This window comes from Alligator mississippiensis, chromosome 2, assembly GCF_030867095.1.
Source record: "Alligator mississippiensis isolate rAllMis1 chromosome 2, rAllMis1, whole genome shotgun sequence".
NCBI classification, from domain to species: Eukaryota; Metazoa; Chordata; order Crocodylia; family Alligatoridae; genus Alligator; species Alligator mississippiensis.
Window position 1 is genome coordinate 124,902,883 of NC_081825.1, and position 19,149 is coordinate 124,922,031.

Sequence of the window (19,149 nt, forward strand, 5' to 3'; positions counted from 1 at the left end):
TGTTATTTCAATCATGTCATAGTTTTGTGACTGTGCAAGGACTTCCAATTCTTTCTGCTTGTTTCCCAGGCTCTGTGCATTCATGTTCAGGCACTTGAGGTAACTAGTCGATTGCCCTGATTTCTCAGAAAGAATGAGAATGCCACCTCTGTTGCCCACCCCCGTTGCTTTCTCCAGGTCACCCACTTCCCTGCTTACCTCAGGGCTTTGGTCTCCATCCCCTGGTGCTGGTGAACCTAGTTTAAAGCCCTCCTCACTAGGTTAGCAAGTCTGTCTGTGAAGATGCTCTTCTCTCTGTCAGGTAGATCCCATCTCTTTCTAGCAATCCTTCTTCTTGGAACATCATCCTGTGGTCAAAGAAGGTAAAGCCCTGCTGGCAACACCACCTCTGCAGCCATGCATTGATCTGTAGGACTGTCCACTCCTGCTTGGGCCCTTCCCCTTGACTGGAAGGATTGAGAATACCACCTGAGGCCCCATCCTCTTCATCCTTGCACCCAGAGTCCTGTAGTCACTTTAGACTCCAGGTCTCCCCCTGGCAGTATCATTGGTTCCTACATGGATGAGCAGCATGGGGTAGTAGTCAGAGGGCTGGATGAATCTTGGTAACCCCTCTGTGACATCTTGGATCCAGGCTCCAAGCAAGCAGCAGACATCTCAACACCACAGGTCAGGTCAGAAGATGTCCCCTGCAGAAGGGAGTTTCCAACCACTACCACCCATCGCTTCTTCTTGGTGGCGATGGTCTTGATCCTTTCACCTTGAGGAGGCCTGGCCTGTCCTCCTCCACCAGTGGAACGTGATCCTCCCACTCTGTTGCTAGGGCTCCATATCTGTTCTCCAGATGAAATGCTGCAGATGGAATTGAAGATTATTGTTTGCTGCGAGAGATCACAGGCTTTCAGCTTCCACCTCCCTCAGAGTCTATATCCTCTCCTTTCTTTGGTGCTGCCTTTGGCAGTTCTTCCTCCACAGTCCAGGAGGTTTTCTCCAGCATCAAATCGATGAACTCCTCATGGCAGAGGATGCTTCAGAGCCTCACCACTTCCTCCTGCAGCTCTCTTGCCTGTTCCCTGAAACCACCAGGAGGCACCACTCACATCTCAGGCACTCTCCCACCTGGCTGTCACCAGAAGGAACCTGCAAGACATGGTCTCCATAGCAACAAACCCGGACCTGGGTGGAAACCTTGATGGTGAGTGGTCCTGCCTGGACAAACGCCTCACAGGTGCAAGCAGTGCCAGTGGCTCTGGCATTGCAATGTTCTCCAGTCATTTTGCTGCATCTCTTAATCTGCCTCCACTTTCATACTGCCCTTCTTTCAAGCAGACCTTCCCTAGCAATCTCGCCTGGAAGTTGGCCTGTTTACTGTCCCTTAGTCCTCAAAGGGTCCTTTATTCCTGCTTCCTCTCACCAAGTGTAAAGGTTCCCCTCAAAGAGGGGAGTGAACTGATTTGCTAACTGCTTGCAAACTGCTGCCCCAGTTTGCTGCTCTGCTCCCTGGTCACTCAGGGTCTCCTTTTAGACCCTTATGAGCCTGGACTGGCTCCACCCCTTGTTAGGGCTTTTGTCAGGCACAGGCAGCAATCATTCAGCTAGCAAGTCTCCCAGCTTCTCAGAACGGATGCTCAAAACACACACAACCCACCAAACTCTTAGCAAGCCAAAGGCACAGGCAACTCTGGATCAATTACTTTCTCAGGGCAGGATCTGGTACCTGGTGCACGGCTTCTCTTCCTAGCCCTCTTCCCCTTCCTCCTCTTGCGCCCAGTAAATTACCTAAAAATATCTTTGATTTACCATTGTATATTTCTATATGAACAGTGATAGAGAACTGATCAAAATGCAGGATTCTTTACATCTATTTTTACCATTTAGCAGGTTAAATGATTAATAAAAGGCAGAGGATAACTCCTTTTCATACTTTGTTTAGGCTCTATCAGTAAGGTGGACTCGGAATAAGGATGATAATGGAAACAGGACACAGGAGTGGATGCTCATAATTTCCATTGGTGTTAAAGTTGAACCAGAGGACCAAACTGTGACTACAGGGGAGATGTGAAGGCCATGGAGGGGTGCCTGGTGGGGCACTCTGTAACAGGCAGCCCATCCTGGGGTAATAGGCTGAGGCTGATACAGCAAGAGGGCTGAGGGACTGAAATGGGGAGAGCAGCCCAGGGGGCTGGGGACTGAAAGGACTGGATTTGCTATACTGGTGCATTGGTCCGGAAGCATTGCTTCATGAGTGGCTTGGTTTACCTTGCCAATTCTGGGCGCCGCAATTCAAGAGGGATGCGGATAACCTGGAGAGGGTCCAGAGAAGGGCCACTCGTATGGTTAAGGGCCTGCAGTCCAAGCCCTACAAGGAGAGACTAGAGAAACTGGACCTTTTCAGCCTCCGCAAGAGAAGGTTGAGAGGCGACCTTGTGGCCGCCTATAAGTTCATCACAGGGGCACAGAAGGGAATTGGTGAGTATTTATTCACCAAGGCGCCCCCGGGGGTTACAAGAAATAATGGCCACAAGCTAGCAGACAGCAGATTTAGATTGGACATTAGAAAGAACTTCTTCATAGTTCGAGTGGCCAGGGTCTGGAACGGGCTCCCAAGGGAGGTGGTGCTCTCCCCTACCCTGGAGGTCTTCAAGAGGAGGTTAGATGAGCATCTAGCTGGGGTCATCTAGACCCAGCATTCTTTCCTGCTTATGCAGGGGGTCGGACTCGATGATCTATTGAGGTCCCTTCTGATCCTAACATCTATGAATCTATGAAATTATGAAGGAGCCTTGGGCCAAGCGTGAGCTGCCATTCTTATTAGGATACAGATGGAGATGGAACAGCTGATACAGTTGTTGCTGCAGCAGTAGGCTACTGCTAATGAGCAGGCCCAAAAGCAGGATAGGAACTATGGGGGTAGAGGACAAAGCCCAGAGAATGGACATGGGAAGAAGAGCCTCACAGCAGAACCACACCCTGGGGGCCAGGCCACAGAAAGTGCAAGACCCTTTGGTAGAAGTTGCTTGCATAGTTGGTCCAGCTACCAAAGTAGCACCCCTGAAGTCAACAAAGGGGAACATAGATGCCACAGAGTGCAGCCATGACAGAAGAGGTCACCAAAAGGGAAGGGGGCAGTGACAGTCCCAGCCACAGCAGAGAGAAGCAGAGAGGAAGTCATCAGAAAGGGAATTGTGGAAATCCCAAAGCAGCAGAGAACACCAAGGACAGTGAAAGGAGTTCTAGAGTTAGAGGCAAGTCCATCTACAGGAGACCACAGTGAGTTCCAGCTCGAGCAGGGGATAAAAACTTGGGCAATAAGGAAAACATGACCTGCAGAATTGCAAGCAGCCCAACCTCAAAGCCAGGTATTCCCCCTCAGAGAGAAAAAGGGTGGCTGTCTTAAAATTGGGGACTGGGCACTGGAGATGGAGTTGCTCACAGACTGAAAAGAGAAAGCCTTGCACTGCTACTAGAACAGTTAGATACTGGGAGTAAACAGGGAGTAAAAGGAGTGATGAATGAGCTGGAAAAGCTAACTAGCTGGTATAGAAAGGCCAAAGCAGAGAGAACAGAAATTTGGAGTCCCAAGTGGAACCTGGGTGCCACAGCCATGAACAGACAGAGGCAAAAGCAGTGGCCTCGCAATGCTACATCATGCAGGTAGCAGTGGGGCTAGAGAGGGCTCAGATAAATCTGGCTGAAGCTCTACAGAAACTGAAACAAGCACAGGAAAATGATGAGAAAGGTGGGGTAGGGGGCCCAGAGCTATGAGAGGCAAGACTGGGGCCAAGGATTTTAGAGCCTGAGGGTTGAGACCAGGGTCCAGGCAGTAAAAAGTGGGGCAAGACCAGGGGGCCTCAGCCCAGAAGAGGGCGTAAGACCCGAAGCAAAACCTCTCTATCCAATTATCACACCAAGGCATGGCACGAAAGACACCAGGTGAGACCCTGGGAGGCCAGAGGAGGGGAGCAAGGCAGTACCCAGGCAGCCACTAGGGGTGATTTCACCAGACCAGAGCTGGACATGTTACAGTCTCATTAATGTGTATTTACTCAAATTTATGCAAAATGTACGTGTGCTTGTTTGTAATTGGAGGAAACAGAAGGTATGCTGCTACGTCACGTTTGCTTTCTTTTCTGCACTTTCTCCTCCCTTATCTGCCTGTGGTTTCTTTCCTGTCTGTGGTGATTGCTGCTGTGTGTATAAGTTGAGGCATCCTCTGTATTATACATTGCTGAACACACACTGCTAGTGATGAATATCTAGTTTAAATCTTCTACACCTGGTAATTTTTTTCCCCCAAGGGAAACATCCTTGTTTTGTATTTTGCATTCAATTAATCTGGCAAACGTACATTTCTAGTTGTAAACATCCCTTTACAGTAGGTTATACAGCATTACTAAACTAAAGTTGCCATCTTTTCTCTCTCTCCCAGGATGAGCTGCATAACAGAGACGAACAAAGTTTTAGACCCTAATTTTGTAACTTGGGTACTGAAGTTAGTAGCAATTTCGGGTGAATATGAAACCTAAATTTCCTTTCCAAATTGTGGCTTTAGGTTTAATTTTTAGCACTTAGCTTCACACTTTGGACAAAGTTTGCATATTACAGTTCACAGTGAAGTTATAATTAGAATTCAAAGAGTACTTTTACATGCTTAAAGTACTCTGCAGATAATAATTATGGACATGAATGTCACTAACAGAAAAAAAACTAGACAGAAAGATGAAATGATGTACCATAAGCAATAAAAGGAACAGAATCAGGATTAGAAATATACATGAATGGATAAACATATCTATCTATATGCTACATTTAAAATGATAGTTTAAAGAAAATTGTTAAGGTTGTCAGAATTCAAAAGCTGAAATGGATACAGAAATTATGTACTTTGCAAAAGCCCAGTTTGGGTAAACAAATATCCTCAGTGACTGTTTCAAAAACATTGAAAATTGCATTGAAAATAACATTTAATAAAGATAAAGAAAATGGTCTATTCCAAAAATTAATCCAATTCAAAACTTCAAAATGTTTTCCAGAATTAGTTATGAATTTTTCAATCAATCAGTAAGCCAAAATTTAGTTTGCCTGGAAAAACCTACTTTGTGTCTACAAGCTGTTCTTTACCTACTTGGCCGCCCACTATTTTTTTCTCAGATTTTCTGCTATATTTAGTGCACAAAACAGACACTGGTCAGGGAAAGTGGCAGCCCTTCAAAATCTTTTTTTGTCTTAATCACTGAACATGTTTCCTATGTGATATGTACTACACAATTCACCCCAATTATGTGGCACCATTACATTTTGTGGCATTTTCCATGAGGCTCATTAACACAGTATCTGAGTCTCTCAAATATTTTGTATTCATATTCACACCTACTCTGTGGGACCTTGTGTTAGGAAAGTGTTAAGTCTGGTCCAAAAAATGATGTACAAGAGGCAGAAAGGGGGTGTGGGGGAAGGAGGAAAGAGAGGGAGAGGAGATGGGGGCAATGCTGGGAGAGGCAAACAAGCAAGCAATAAACCCACAGGAACAAAGGAGTCACAAAAGCTAATCCAGGTACTGCGATAAAAATCCATGGTTGGAAAAGATTTTCAAACTGCTTTAGAAAATGTGCAAAGCTGTCTACGTCTTTAGGGTAACTCAGTGATTGGATGCCCAATTCTACACACTCAAGACTTGTTTTCAAAAACTTCCTAAAGCATCCACTGCTTCCATTGACTTATGTTTGAGTTGTGAGCCCTTAGGCAGATCCTGCTCAGGACTTCTGACGTTGGACATTCAGAACATGGAGAGAGACCATTTGTAATCATTTTTATTGAAGTGACAGGCCCAACAGTTTACAAATCTGTAGCACAGTCAGAGACACAATCTGGTTCTTAATCTCAGTTGACTGCCTTACCCACCAGAGCGTTCTTTGCCTTAATCCTGGAGCACCTATTTTCTACACTAAATGGAGCAGGAGTTGCACAATGACCTTTGGTGCCTGACACTTTGAAAGCAGCAAACAGGCAGCAGCCAGGTGCCTGATGAGGGCAGCCATTTCAGCCTGGGGATATAAACTGGGCTGCAGATTGCTGCAGGAAGGAAGGAGGAAACATCAGGCTGAGAGGCTGCTCCAGCCAGTCAGGAGGTAAAGGCAGGAGGTATGGGGAGGAGGTAACCCCTTGTCCTGGGTAAGATGTAAAACTGCACCCTGCTGGGGAAGGGTGGTCTGGTGGGGCTCCTAGTGGTGTGGGAGCCCCCACGAAATGCCAGGCCAGTTACCTCCCTGATGAATGGCAGGTCAGGGCACCTTATAACCCCAGCCCCCCATCTCTGGTGGTGCTAGCAAGCAGGGAGAGTACAGGGCTTGGTCGAGGAGCCATGAGGCAGAGCTTGGGCTAGAGGAGGGACCAGAGGCTACAGCCAGGTGGCAGAGGAAAGCCTGGGGGCATGAGTCAGGCCCCGTGTGAGAGGGGCGATGAGTAGAGCGGCCCATGAGTGTGGGTGAGTGAGGAGGCCCAGTGGGAGTATAGTGGTCTGGTGAGGGGCTAGGAGTGAAATAGGCCTACAGTCATACAATGGCTCAGTCAATACTGGAGTGAGGGTAGCAGGAGATACCCAATAGACTGTGCTGGGGCTGACCGAGGTGAGGAGAGCTATGCCTGAAGCTGGGTGAGGCCGGGCAGCATGAGTGTGGCCCCTGAGAGAGGGCAGTATGAAAGAAGCTGGGTGAGAGCCAGTGGAGTGAGTGGGACCCTGGTGAGAGAGGAGTGGTATGTATGTGAGTGGGCCTCCGGGGCTGTAGAAAAGAGCTACAACTGTGTGTCCAGTTTGCTATGGCCATAGGCCGAAGAAGTAACACCTGCGAGGCATGGGATCTGTGGAGGGAAGGTCGGAGCAGGTATTAGGCCCTTGTCAGCAGGGTGAGAAATGGGTAGCCTCCCGCCTTAGTAACAGCTTTCATATTTTTCCATTAAGGTGTGGCAGACAAGTGAAGCGAGTGGTTACCCCAGGAGCAGGGCAGGTGGCGAAGACCTGATGAGGCAAGCCTGTTACAGTCCTCATTTATTGTACAACCATAATACATTTCCTAAGCACCATTTATCTTAAGCACTGAATGAGATTATATCGAAGAAGAGAACATAACATCATCTCGGTATTATCAAAGATAGTTGTTACATGTACGCCTAGGAATCAACCAAGACTGGGCCCCATTGTGCAGAGTGTACACAGACCTTTGTTACTTTTCCAAGCCCCTGAATCCAGCCAGGCTCCAAATGGAACATTTTATGTGCAAGAATCCCAAATGAAGCAATGAGACATGGTTGTCTCTGTTGTGGGGCATGTCGCCTTGTTAATTAAGATGTTACATAGCTTGAAAAAGAAAGGGAAGCCTGCCTTCAAGCAAAAAAAAAATCTTACATTAGTCCCAGTAAGGAAGCAGTGCCATGTAGAAGTATTGGAGCTTGCTCTAAGTTGTCTACATACTGCAGAATGGATCTCTGCATGGACTAAGTTACCTCATGTGCAGCATAGACATGTCCTACAGTAGAAAAGAATTGCCCTAGCTGAGAGATTAGCAAAACTGAGGTCATCATCTGGGTATGATTCATAGATTCATAGATGTTAGAGTCGGAAGGGACCTCAATAGATCATCGAGTCCGACCCCCTGCATAAGCAGGAAAGAGTGCTGGGTCTAGATGACCCCAGCTAGATACTCATCTAACCTCCTCTTGAAGACCCCCAGGGTAGGGGAGAGCACCACCTCCCTTGGGAGCCCGTTCCAGACCTTGGCCACTCGAACTGTGAAGAAGTTCTTCCTAATGTCTAGTCTAAATCTGCTATCTGCTAGCTTGTGGCCATTATTTCTTGTAACCCCCGGGGGCGCATTGGTGAATAAAACCTCACCAATTCTCTTCTGTGCCCTCATGATGAACTTATAGGCAGCCACAAGGTCGCCTCTCAACCTTCTCTTGCGGAGGCTGAAAAGGTCCAGTTTCTCTAGTCTCTCCTCGTAGGGCTTGGTCTGCAGGCCCTTGACCATATGAGTTGCCCTTCTCTGGACCCTCTCCAGGTTATCTGCATCCTTCTTGAAGTGTGGCACCCAGAATTGCACGCAGTACTCCAACTGCGGTCTGACCAGCGCCCTATAGAGGGGAAGTATCACCTCCTTGGACCTATTTGTCATGCATCTGCTGATGCACGATAAAGTGCCATTGGCTTTTTTGATGGCTTCGTCACACTGACGACTCATGTTCATCTTGGAGTCCACTAGGACTCCAAGATCCCTTTCCACCTCTGTGCCACCCAGCAGGTCATTCCCTAGGCTGTAGGTGTGCTGGACATTTTTCCTCCCTTGGTGCAGCACTTCGCATTTCTCCTTGTTGAACTGCATCCTGTTGTTTTCTGCCCACTTGTCCAACCTATCCAGGTCTGCCTGCAGCTGTTCCCTGCCCTCCGGCGTGTCCACATCTCCCCATAGCTTTGTGTCATCTGCAAACTTGGACAGAGTACATTTCACTCCCTCGTCCAAGTCACTGATGAAGACATTAAAGAGTATCGGTCCAAGGACCGAGCCCTGCGGGACCCCACTGCTCACACCCTTCCAGGTCGAAACCGACCCATCTACCACGACTCTCTGGGTGCGACCCTCCAGCCAATTCGCCACCCACCGGACTGTGTAGTCATACAAGTCACAGCCTCTTAACTTGTTCACCAGTATGGGGTGGGATACCGTATCGAAGGACGACATCCACCCCTCCTCCTGTGTCCAGGCGTTTCATAACCTGGTCATAAAAAGAGACTAGATTGGTCAGGCACGATCTGCCTGACACGAACCTGTGCTGGTTTTCCCTCAGCATAATTTGTCCTGCTGGGCTCTCGTTAATGTGAGCCTTGATAATTTTTTCAAAGACTTTGCCAAGGATGGAGGTGAGACTGACTGGCCTATAGTTGCCAGGGTCCTCCTTCCTCCCCTTTTTGAAAATGGGGACCACGTTGGCCCTTTTCCAGTTCTCCGGGACTTGGCCCGTGCGCCATGAGTGTTCAAATATTCCCGCCAGTGGCTCTGCAATTATGTTGGCCAGTGCCTTCAGCATCCTCGGATGGAGCTCATCCGGGCCTGCCGACTTAAAGGCATCCAGTTCTTCCAAGTGAGCATCCAGTTCTTCCAAGTGAAGAACTGGATGAAGAACCCTAAATGTAAAGAGTCATCTGAGGACCATTAGATCATACCCTATGACCTCCTGTGTATCGCCGGCCATTGTATTTCACTGCCATATTTAACTCACTAGCTGTTTCTCTATTAATAACCAGCAGTAACTAGACTGATACTGTATTAATTTGTATTGATCCTAAATATAAACCAAGAGTTAATGACCCTAGGCACTGCACACATACATAAAAATAAATTACCTGAATGCTGGCATTTTCTAATCTTTGCAACCTTAACAATGTCCTTTTGTAGATGATACACATATACACACTCATACAGTCCTGTTACACAGAGGAGCTGTGAGGAAGTGTGATGCTCAGTAAGCCCAGAATCTTTGGAGAGGGCTGTTGCTGAAAGTGAAGCTTCACTGAGCATCTGGGAACCTCAGCTTTTCAAAGGGCTGATTCTCACAGGGACAGCAAAATGCCACCCTGCTGCATTGGGCTGCTCCTTGCCAAATGTCTAGTCCCTGTTTCAAAGGTATGGAGGCACCAGACCTGTTTAAAAAAGCCTAGCAGATTTCTTTCAAACATGGAAAAAAAATGCCTCTCTCTCCAGCCTCCTTCTCAGAAAAAGCTCAATTATTTTGGGTGAAACATTCTAATTAAACACTCAGCCCCAGGCTAACACCTCACATGGAAAACGTCAGCCCAAGGGTTGAAGCATGGCAATGTTGCAAGTCCCTGCATGTTCTGATCTTATGAACAGGTGCAGTGCTATGAGCCCCAGCAATAATACCCAGCATGAGAAACATACACGTGAACCTAGGGAAACCACAAGCTCTTGCCCAGGTTTTGGATAAGAGACAAGGCATGAGAAAAGGCACTTTGCTTCCAGAGGCACAAGAGATAGATAGATAGACAGATATAGATATTTATCTTTTCCAAGGTGACATCTATTTAGCTATCACCTTAGAAAAGATAAATATCTATAACTAGATATATCTCTATATATGTATCTATCGATCTATATAACTGTCTATATCTATCTATATATATGTAGCTATCAATCGATTGATCACTCAGTACATATATAGGGATATATATAGATATATAGAGAGATATTTATCTTTTCCAAGGCCAAACCAGTTCCAAATTCGATTGGGCAAAGCCCAATAGCTAAGTTCCAAACTTCGGCTAAGTAGAGCTCTGTTGCCAAGTGTGTGTGGCATCCTCACTCCCAGACCCCTCTTTCTGAGGCTTTGGATACATCCCAAATCCAGGCAGGCATCCGACCTGCCAGCCCCAGGCCTGGATACCTTGATGCTCACGGTCTCCCTTGATCTTAGCCAAAGCCTCAAGGCACCTGGGCAGGCGCTGCATAGAAATCCACACGCAAATCCACCCGGGCTCCCATCCCCACGTTGTGCTAAATACTCCAACACAAATGACATCCGCCCACCAACTCATCGCAGCTCCCCACGCGGGACGTGGTTAGGCCTCCCACTGGGCAACGCGCCCCCTTCCCCACCTTCCCACCCAAGCCGAGAGGAGATCTCGCGAGACAAGACGCAGGCGGCTTCTCTCCTCTTTGCTTCGCCGGCCGGAGGCTGCGTGCAGACAGTGGGTTTATTATGACGCCACAGAATGGAACGCTGCGGAGGGCGGGCGGAGCCACCGGGGCGGGGGGAGGGGGTGGGGCGCTGCAGCAGGAGACCCCCCCCCGCCCTAATGCAGCCCTTGCCCAAAGGGGCGCGAAGCAGGCAGCAGGCTCTGTCGAGGGGGCTCGGTCTGAGGCACTAGCCTGCGCCTGTTGCCTTGCCCTGACTCCCACCGGTTGAATCCCGTGCCTCAAAAGCAGCGGGGACCCCAGGACACAGCCCTGAGCACCTCCCCCCGCGCCCTAAGGTGCTCCCATGAGGGGAGCGCGCCCCGCCGCTTCCCCGCCTGCGAGGCGGCGTCACTAGAGGGAGTCGTGGGACAGAGAGAGCGGTGGGAGGTGCTGCTGCCGCCGTCACCCTCCCCTTCCTCTCGCTCGGGCAGAGCTACACGGGCTGTGACCCGGCGCCCCCGCCCCGCCGCCTCCCCTCTCCCCGCCGGGCTCGCTCTGCCCGTCGCCGCCGCCCCGCGCGGGGCTGAGCCCGGGGGGCAGGACGAGAGGAGCGGGCAGCGCGGGGGGAAGGCGGCGGGAGGGACTGAGGGAGGAGGAGAGGCAGAGCCTCCAGTGTCGCCGCGCTCATCCTCCCGCCTCCTTCCGCCGCTGCTGCTGCTGCCGCCGCTGCTGCTCCCGCTCCCGCTCCCTGTCTGCTGCGGAGGCCCCGGCGGCAGCCCGGGCTCGCGATGGCTTCGACCACTACCTGCACCAGGTTCACCGACGAGTACCAGCTCTTCGAGGAGCTCGGGAAGTAAGAGCAGCTGGGGCTGGGGGGGAAAGGGGGCGCGTGGGGCAGGAGGGAAGTGAATTAGGGCGTTGACAGGTCAAATGGGGGGCATGCAGGTGTCTCTGCACGGCACCTGGCTGGGGGTCAGCTCCATCTCCATCCAGACGGCAGCCTGGGGGGCACCCCACGAGAAGGAAAGTTCAGCCCCGGGCTGAGAAGGGGTTATTTGTCCCTCTGCTCTGTCAGGTCCAGAGAGGTGAGTGGCACGAGCCCTCCCAGCATGCACAGGGCCCTGGGCTCCCAGTGCCTGCCTCGCATTGGGGAGCCCCCAATGATATGGAGGCATGCCCTTGCCCGGATCCCATTTGGCCTTGAAACATGGAGCCTGGGCGGGCAGATGGCAATGCAATGATGCTAAGGCTCCTGGGCAGTGTCACGGCGGGGGGCATCAAGACCTTCTTGCTAGCCACGCCAGTGGGCTCGGCTCCCGATACCCATTTCGACCTAATCGCCATGTTCAGAGAGCTTTTTTGGTGGTTGTGGTTTCCCACTGATTACTATGTTGCTGCCTGTCAGGGAAGAGGAGGGGAAAGATACATGGTTATGTGTGTGAGCCCCCTCCGCTGAAACAGGACTTGAACTGCGTACTGACAATGATGGGACTTGGGCTCCCCCGCTTGAAAGAGCATTTTTTCCAGTTGCAGTCTATCAAATTTGTGGTGATTGCCATTTTTTTTGTCCTGGTCATTTTCCTGTCTCTTTCCAAGCATTTCATTCCAGGCAGGGAAAGCATTGAAATTATTTGAGTCTTTATCCAGGATGACTGATTCTTGTCTGGTTATTCATTTGCAGGGGAGCTTTCTCAGTGGTGAGAAGATGCATGAAAATTACCACAGGACAAGAGTATGCTGCCAAAATTATCAACACCAAAAAGCTCTCTGCTAGGGGTGGGTATATTTCAACCCAGCATTTTCAGTGTCTCCCCCCTCTCCCCAGTCCTTGGGTTTTTTTGCTTAAAATAGCATTATGTGAACCCCTTCCCCTTCTGTCTTAATTTTTTAGTCTTCCATTTCTCTAACATGCCGCTTAGATTTTTCTCTTCTGCTGACCGACTGTATTTATGAGAGTGCTTCTCTAGCATGCTAGCAGGAAAGATGGATGGATTCTGAGGCAATTAAAAAAAACAAACCCTTCTGCTTTCAGTTTTGCATACAGACAAGTTTGAATATCGGTCTGGCTTTCCTCCTCTTTTTAGTTTTTGATAAAATAAGTTCTTGCCGTAGCTCTTGTAGAAAAAAAAATAGGTCAGAGCTTAATTGAATCTCATTTTTCGCTGTATTTAAACATGAACTTAATTCATCGAGGCATATTTAACAGTGAACGCCTTCAGAGAAAAATGTGATCAACTACACATGCAGTATTGTGTATTACAGAAGAAGTGGATTAGTCATAATTTTATGAAGTGCTTTATCACTGCTATAATCCAAATGCTTAACCCGCTTATTTATATTTTTTCTTATGTATGCATGGGTATGCATTTTATAGCTGTATGTGCAGTCAGTATATAGGTGTTCATAGTATATTGGAGAAACTATGGGCTTACCATGTGTTAAGACTGCTGAAAGTAGGCCTTCTGGTGATATGTTTGTGCCTTGATAAATCCACACTAAAGTGCTTGTAGTAGGATGTTGGGGATTAAGGATTATTCTCTGTCAACATTATCTGCACTTTCATGTGAATTTATGCCTTTATGATGAACACGGAGATGAATGAACTAACATTGTCAGTGTGTAATATGGCCAGGTTTACTCTTTATATGAAGGAAATGCTGCAGATGGACAGCAACCTGATAACATTCATTAACTTAAAAAATATACAAAGTTTTACTTACAATGACATACTTGTTAACTTTTATTGCTGTTCTAACTGGAGAGGGTCTTTCAAGTTTTCCATTCTATAATCTAGTTTTTAGTTCAGTAGAGGACTGTAAAAGTTTACTTTTCCCTTTATACTGAATATTTAACCTCAAGTTCATAATGTGAGAGAAAGGTGTACAGGTTATTATGTGAGAGAATTATTTTTTTCCTTAGCTTTTTAAAACCATATTTTGAGCCAATCCCCGGTCATTGTTATGGTTTGCTTTAAATGGTTAAGAATATTAATAACATGATTTGAGATGTGTTTTTCACTGTTTTTCTTAAAACAGATTTTGATTTTGATTCCACCCCCCCATAAGTTGTTTATTTGGAAATTTAAAAGTACAATAAGCAAAATACTGATAGTTACAAAATATTTTAAGTTTTTTATGACTCTTGATTGAGAGCTAATAAGGTCAGGATCAGTTTGTTAATGAATTAAGGCTTACATATATCGCATTTATAGTTTCTTTAAAAATATATTGAAGAAACTGTATTAAGGTTGCCAAGACTGCCTTAAACTCCAGTCAAGGCAGTCTGAAGTAAATGCTTCTATTTTATACTTTCTGTACAGTTTTGTGTATGAGACCATGTTTATTCCTGGTGTAACTTTTAGATTGAGTGGAATTATACCATGATGAGTTTAGCCCATATATGTAACGCAACAAAATTGCACACAGATTTTGGACTCTTGCTTTTTCTAGGAATTCAGAACCTAATTCCCTTGTTTTTGGTGGAATTAAACTCTAGAGCTGGATAATGATTGTGAGCACCTCATTTTCTGTAGGGACACTTGTGCATACGTGATGTGTTATCAATGGGTGTAAATGAGTATCATGGGGAGTACTGTCTTTCTAGCACTGCCTGCAGAGCTTTGTACCGAAAATTGCCACCAGGATGTTTTGCTTGCCAATTCTTTTTCAATTCTGTGCTTCATATCGTGACATTAGCTGTGTATATAATAATTCCCTTATATTTTGGTGTGTACACACACGCACATGCCGATATACACAGATATGTCCATTTGCACATATCTGTAAGGTTACATGCACTCAGTCTGTTTTGTCAGGTAGATAATTCCAGGGTAATCAATAAGGGTATTACTTTAAGGCAGAGTTTAATAAGGACTTTAAGCATTTGTAATTTCTAGTATATTTAAAAACATTGTTATGGTGTGTCTATCTACAAAGTTGTCTCCTATGACACAGAAGCTATACACTGAAGAGCATCAAACTGCAATATATTTTATCATGACCGATATGATAATAATTTATAGATTACAGTTTAGATACTACTTAAAATTGTAACATTATTTATCTGTTATTTTTTATAATATTTTTCATTGTGAGATGGAGCAATTTCTTTTCATCTGTTCTTACTATAATTAATAGATTTATCTGGTGCTTGAAGTCATGTAGTCTGCTCTTGTCTTTGTAAATCTAAAGGACACTTCATAAAATGAGCTTCGTCTGTCTGTAGAGAGTACACACAAGACCCTCTGCTGTGAGGGAAATATACCCTCTAGTGACTGGCTCTCATTGATGTAGTTTAGCTAAATTCACATTGTATGTAGCAGGCCTTCTTCTGAACCATTTTTTAAAGGGATTTCAGCAAATAATATGGGGAAATGTACCTTCTTTGTTAAAAAGAGTTATTTATTAACAGTAATTTAAGACGCTTTCATTCTGTCGTGGGTTTCTATTAGTATTGTTCAGTCATAACAGCGCTTGCCCCCCACATGTATTTTCTTTGAACTTATCCGAGCAGTCACATTCGCCCAGTGCAAGGTACTAATCTGGTTACAGCAAGTTGTTGGTAAATGTGTTCTCTCTCTAGTTTTCATAAAAAATAGAACTTTTTTTACACAAAAGTTTTTTAAAAGACTCCTGTACATACAGTGGTGCATGTCTTTTTGGTGGCTTGTTTACCCATTTTCCCCAACACTTTCTGTTTCTACCACTTTTTATTCATGGCCATTTTTGTATAATAATGTAACATGTTATAACAATTTATAACAATATATGTTAACCGTCATCCCTGCTTCTCAGAACAGTTTGATTTTCAGATTGATGACAAATTATTTCTTATACCTGAAATATGCCTATTTATCACACTGCTATCTAAACTTCAATAGAAAAAACTACTATTGTTGAAATAAGGTAATACTATGAAAAAGAGATGTGAATTTACATGGTTTGCTGTATTATTAAAAAAAAAAGAAAGACATGCTGTCTTTTATGAGTTCTGGGATTTTCTGCTATTTTGTTAATTTGAAATACTAATACAAGCATAATATGAATAACAAATAATAGTAATCATTACAATTCACTTTAGCAATAACATTTGTTAGCTATATGTTACTTAATATTTATGTTTCAGAATTCATATTACAAGCTTCATTTGGAAATTGTAGTCTTTTCAGGGAAGAGTAAATTTAATTTGGGTTGTTGGAAAAAGAATAGTAGGCTTTCATTACCAGAAGAGTGCATTCTAACTAAGCTTGCCTACATGAATATACCACAGATGGACAAAAGCATGTATGACTTGCCTTCAAAGGGAAGTGGGATAGTGAGCAAGCATTATGGGGAAAAAAAAAAGAAAAGAAGAGCATATTTTTGCTGCATTTGTCTTTTATGTTGCTTCATCTTATACAGAGGGTTCTTATATGTCCAGTTATTTTTATTAAAGTGTGATCTGAGTGTTTGTTTAGAGCTGTTCTCTTTGTGGCTATATAGCAGGATGAATAAATTGTGCTTCTTCGAAATGTGTTCCTTGACTAGGCCAAACCAATAAAAAAAAATTTAAGAAAATTAGACACCTCATTTTCTTAAATACTTTTTATTTACAAATCTTTTTGGTTTTTTGGCCTTGTTCCTACAATTAACTTTATTCAGACAGATCTTCCTGCTTTTGTAGATTGTGTTGAGGGATTGGGTCCTTAGTCTTCAACTACAGTGTCTGTGGTTCATGGACAATAAGTAAATAATATGAGACATTTTGTTAAGATTTCTGACAATCTCTGTAATTGCACTGAAAAAAAAATCAGTTTGCTCACAGATTTTTTGTAGCATTCAGCTTTTCACTAAATGTAAATTTGCATTAGGGCGGCAATTGCCAAAAATACTAGTTATTGGCTGCCTCTGTGAAAAGAGGTTGGTGGTAGAGTCCAGTTCCTGGTGGTCTTTTTTCATTTTGACCGTCAGTTAGCAGCCCCTCACACCACTCCACCATTTTTATTGTTGCAGCAGAAACATGAATAGACATCTGCTGTCTGTGCGAAACAGTTATATTAAGAAAGGTGCAGGTATCACTTGGGGATTTCTGGTTCTCTGTCCATTAGCCCTAAACCAAAGAACACCAAAGCCCATGAGAGTCTTTCCATTATATTTAATAAACCATAGAGACTTTGACTACTTGCTTATTATCTTTCTCAGCAGGTCTTCTCCCAAATCCTTTCGGTATCTTCTCTCTCTTTTTTGGAAGGGAAATACTGGTTGCTTTATACTAAGTGGTGCCATACAGGGCCTGAGGTAATGAGACAAATTGTGCATTCCTGTGACTAGCTCCAAAAGAGTATTCAAGCTTAAAGGACACCCTTACCTTCTTGGAAAAACGATTTGATGGGAGAGTGTGCAGACTTTTGCCATGTGGACAGAATGATACAATGTCTAAATCTGTCTGTGTAAAATTTTTTGTGATCCCTGAAGTGATTTACAATACTGTAGGGAGACAACTGGTAATGTGAAGCATATAAAGAGAATTTTTCAGCACAGTATTTCATGGTAGAAAGGGAAAAGTTTTGTCATGTTACCAGACCACTGGTCTGTTTAGTCAGGCATCTTGTCTCTGCCAAAGCTGGGTGTTTCATATGAATCCAAAACCTTGTAGAAATATGCCTAGGAATCCAGCACTATATTCTACATGGCAAAATTTCTTCTTGACCCCAGCCCCTGATCATTTTACTCCCTGAAGCATGAAAATTAATAGACTGTGGACTTCTGCCATTTTAGTATAACTGCAGATGCTGTTTTTATTCATAGTCATACCTGTACCCCCCAAAAAAACAAAAATAAAAACCCACAACAACCAAATAAAGCCTGATCATATAAACTTTAAGAGTACTTAACTCTCACTGAGGTAGATACTAGTTTTGTATGTATGTGGATTAAAAGTTGAGAAACAAAGCCATTTGTTCATTTAATAATGCCGTGTTCTGTTTCTTACAATGTTAATTGTATTTGGTAACATTTTTTTCTTTCATGTATAAAAACTCTCATATACAAAATGTAGGTATGCTGTGTCCCCTGAGATGGATAGGTATACCACAGACATTTTTACGAATTCATTTGCAAACTTCCTGTTTTTCTAGGTAGATTGCTGATATGTTTTCTTTTTCTAATCATTCAAAATCTGAGTCTGTTCAGAAGCTTTCTAAGACAGGAGTGTGTAGAGGTTTTGTACTGGGCCATCAACAAACATTTACTTTGTAATTGAAGGGATGTTAGTATACTGGGTCAGTTTCAAGAGACGGTCTGTTTTTCTGTGCATCTCAGTCAGAAGTGCCTTGTTTGGATTTTGGAGGTTTGGGGCTTCTCTGCTTCTGGTTTATTTTTAGAAAAAATATCCAAGAGCTTCTAAGCTATCTGAGAGCCTACAGAATCTTAAATTCATTGTTGAGTGGTAGTAATTTATTTTAATATCTAAAGCTAGAATTGAAATGACTGTTCCTAGCAGCTGGTAGATGCATTATTTGTAGCAAATCTCATGTCATTCCTATAAAGCCAATACTCCTTTCCTTTGCAAAGGATTTATTTTTCCCTTTTCATTGTGAGTACTGCTGTACCCAAGGAAGGAGCTTCTCTCTTCTCTTTCCTTTTTCAGTTTCATACTCTTATAGACCTTACATATATTACATTTTGAAGCTGCCTGCATTGCTGTGTGTATGGTCAAAGCTTGTTGCTGTTGACATGCACAGAAGATGTGTGCACCTCATCTGAAAAAAGAATTCCAAGAGTGAGAAATTGATTCCAGTATTATTATAGCTTCCTTCCTGCAATTCCAGGGAAGTGTGATAAACATGTAGAAGCACAAAGACACACACACTTTCCATTGCAGTTTAGAAGTGCTGTTTCAAAATCATTGCTTCTGAAAGGTCTGTAGCATTGAAGTCAATGGGAGCTTTGCCATTGTCTGTAATAGCTACAGGATCAAATTACCAAATATGCAATACTGTTTTAAAAAAACATAGAATGACGTTATAAATCCCATTCATTTTTCCTTGAAGTCTAACATTATTACAGAAACTAACTAAAGGAGAAATATTAACTTTATTACTCTTCTTATCTTCTTTTCACATTAAAGTATTTATTGTATGAATGTAAACACCCTAGAATTATAGTTTATAACCCTATAATTATTCTGTGCTTGTAAAGTATTGTTTGTGTTCATATATTTACACATCTGTAAATAGTAGGTGTTGTCATTTAATTATTTTGTTAAATTATGTTTAAGAACACTTTTGGCTTTATTGTAGATGCATTTTTCCCATTGTTAGAAAAATAAAAATAACATGCTCATGTGTCCTGCTAAGCAACGGTAGAGTGAATTTCTGGGTTTTTTTTTCCTTTCTGCTTAGGTTTAAAGAATGGCAAAGTTACTGAAAATGAAAATAAAAGTAATATGTTAATGAGAAAGAGAAGACATAGGTTTAATATGCAAA

The 19,149-nt window shown here is 44.3% G+C and overlaps 1 protein-coding gene across 14 annotated transcripts in view; it reads left to right on the plus strand.

Annotated features, from left to right (window-relative positions):
* Positions 1 to 10,935: 10,935 nt before the first annotated feature.
* CAMK2D (calcium/calmodulin dependent protein kinase II delta) overlaps positions 10,936 to 19,149 on the plus strand; it is a 264,222-nt gene continuing 256,008 nt past the window's right edge. For 3 of the 14 annotated variants that reach the window (XM_014600774.3, XM_019495068.2, XM_014600779.3), the window contains exons 1-2: positions 10,947 to 11,538; positions 12,367 to 12,461. In XM_014600774.3, coding sequence (XP_014456260.2) covers positions 11,474 to 11,538; positions 12,367 to 12,461 — 160 coding nt within the window. In that variant the 5' untranslated portion in view covers positions 10,947 to 11,473. Of the gene's footprint in view, positions 11,539 to 12,366; positions 12,462 to 19,149 lie in introns of all 14 variants that reach the window. The other 11 variants (XM_059722099.1, XM_059722100.1, XM_019495063.2 and 8 more) reach the window with 10 other exon arrangements.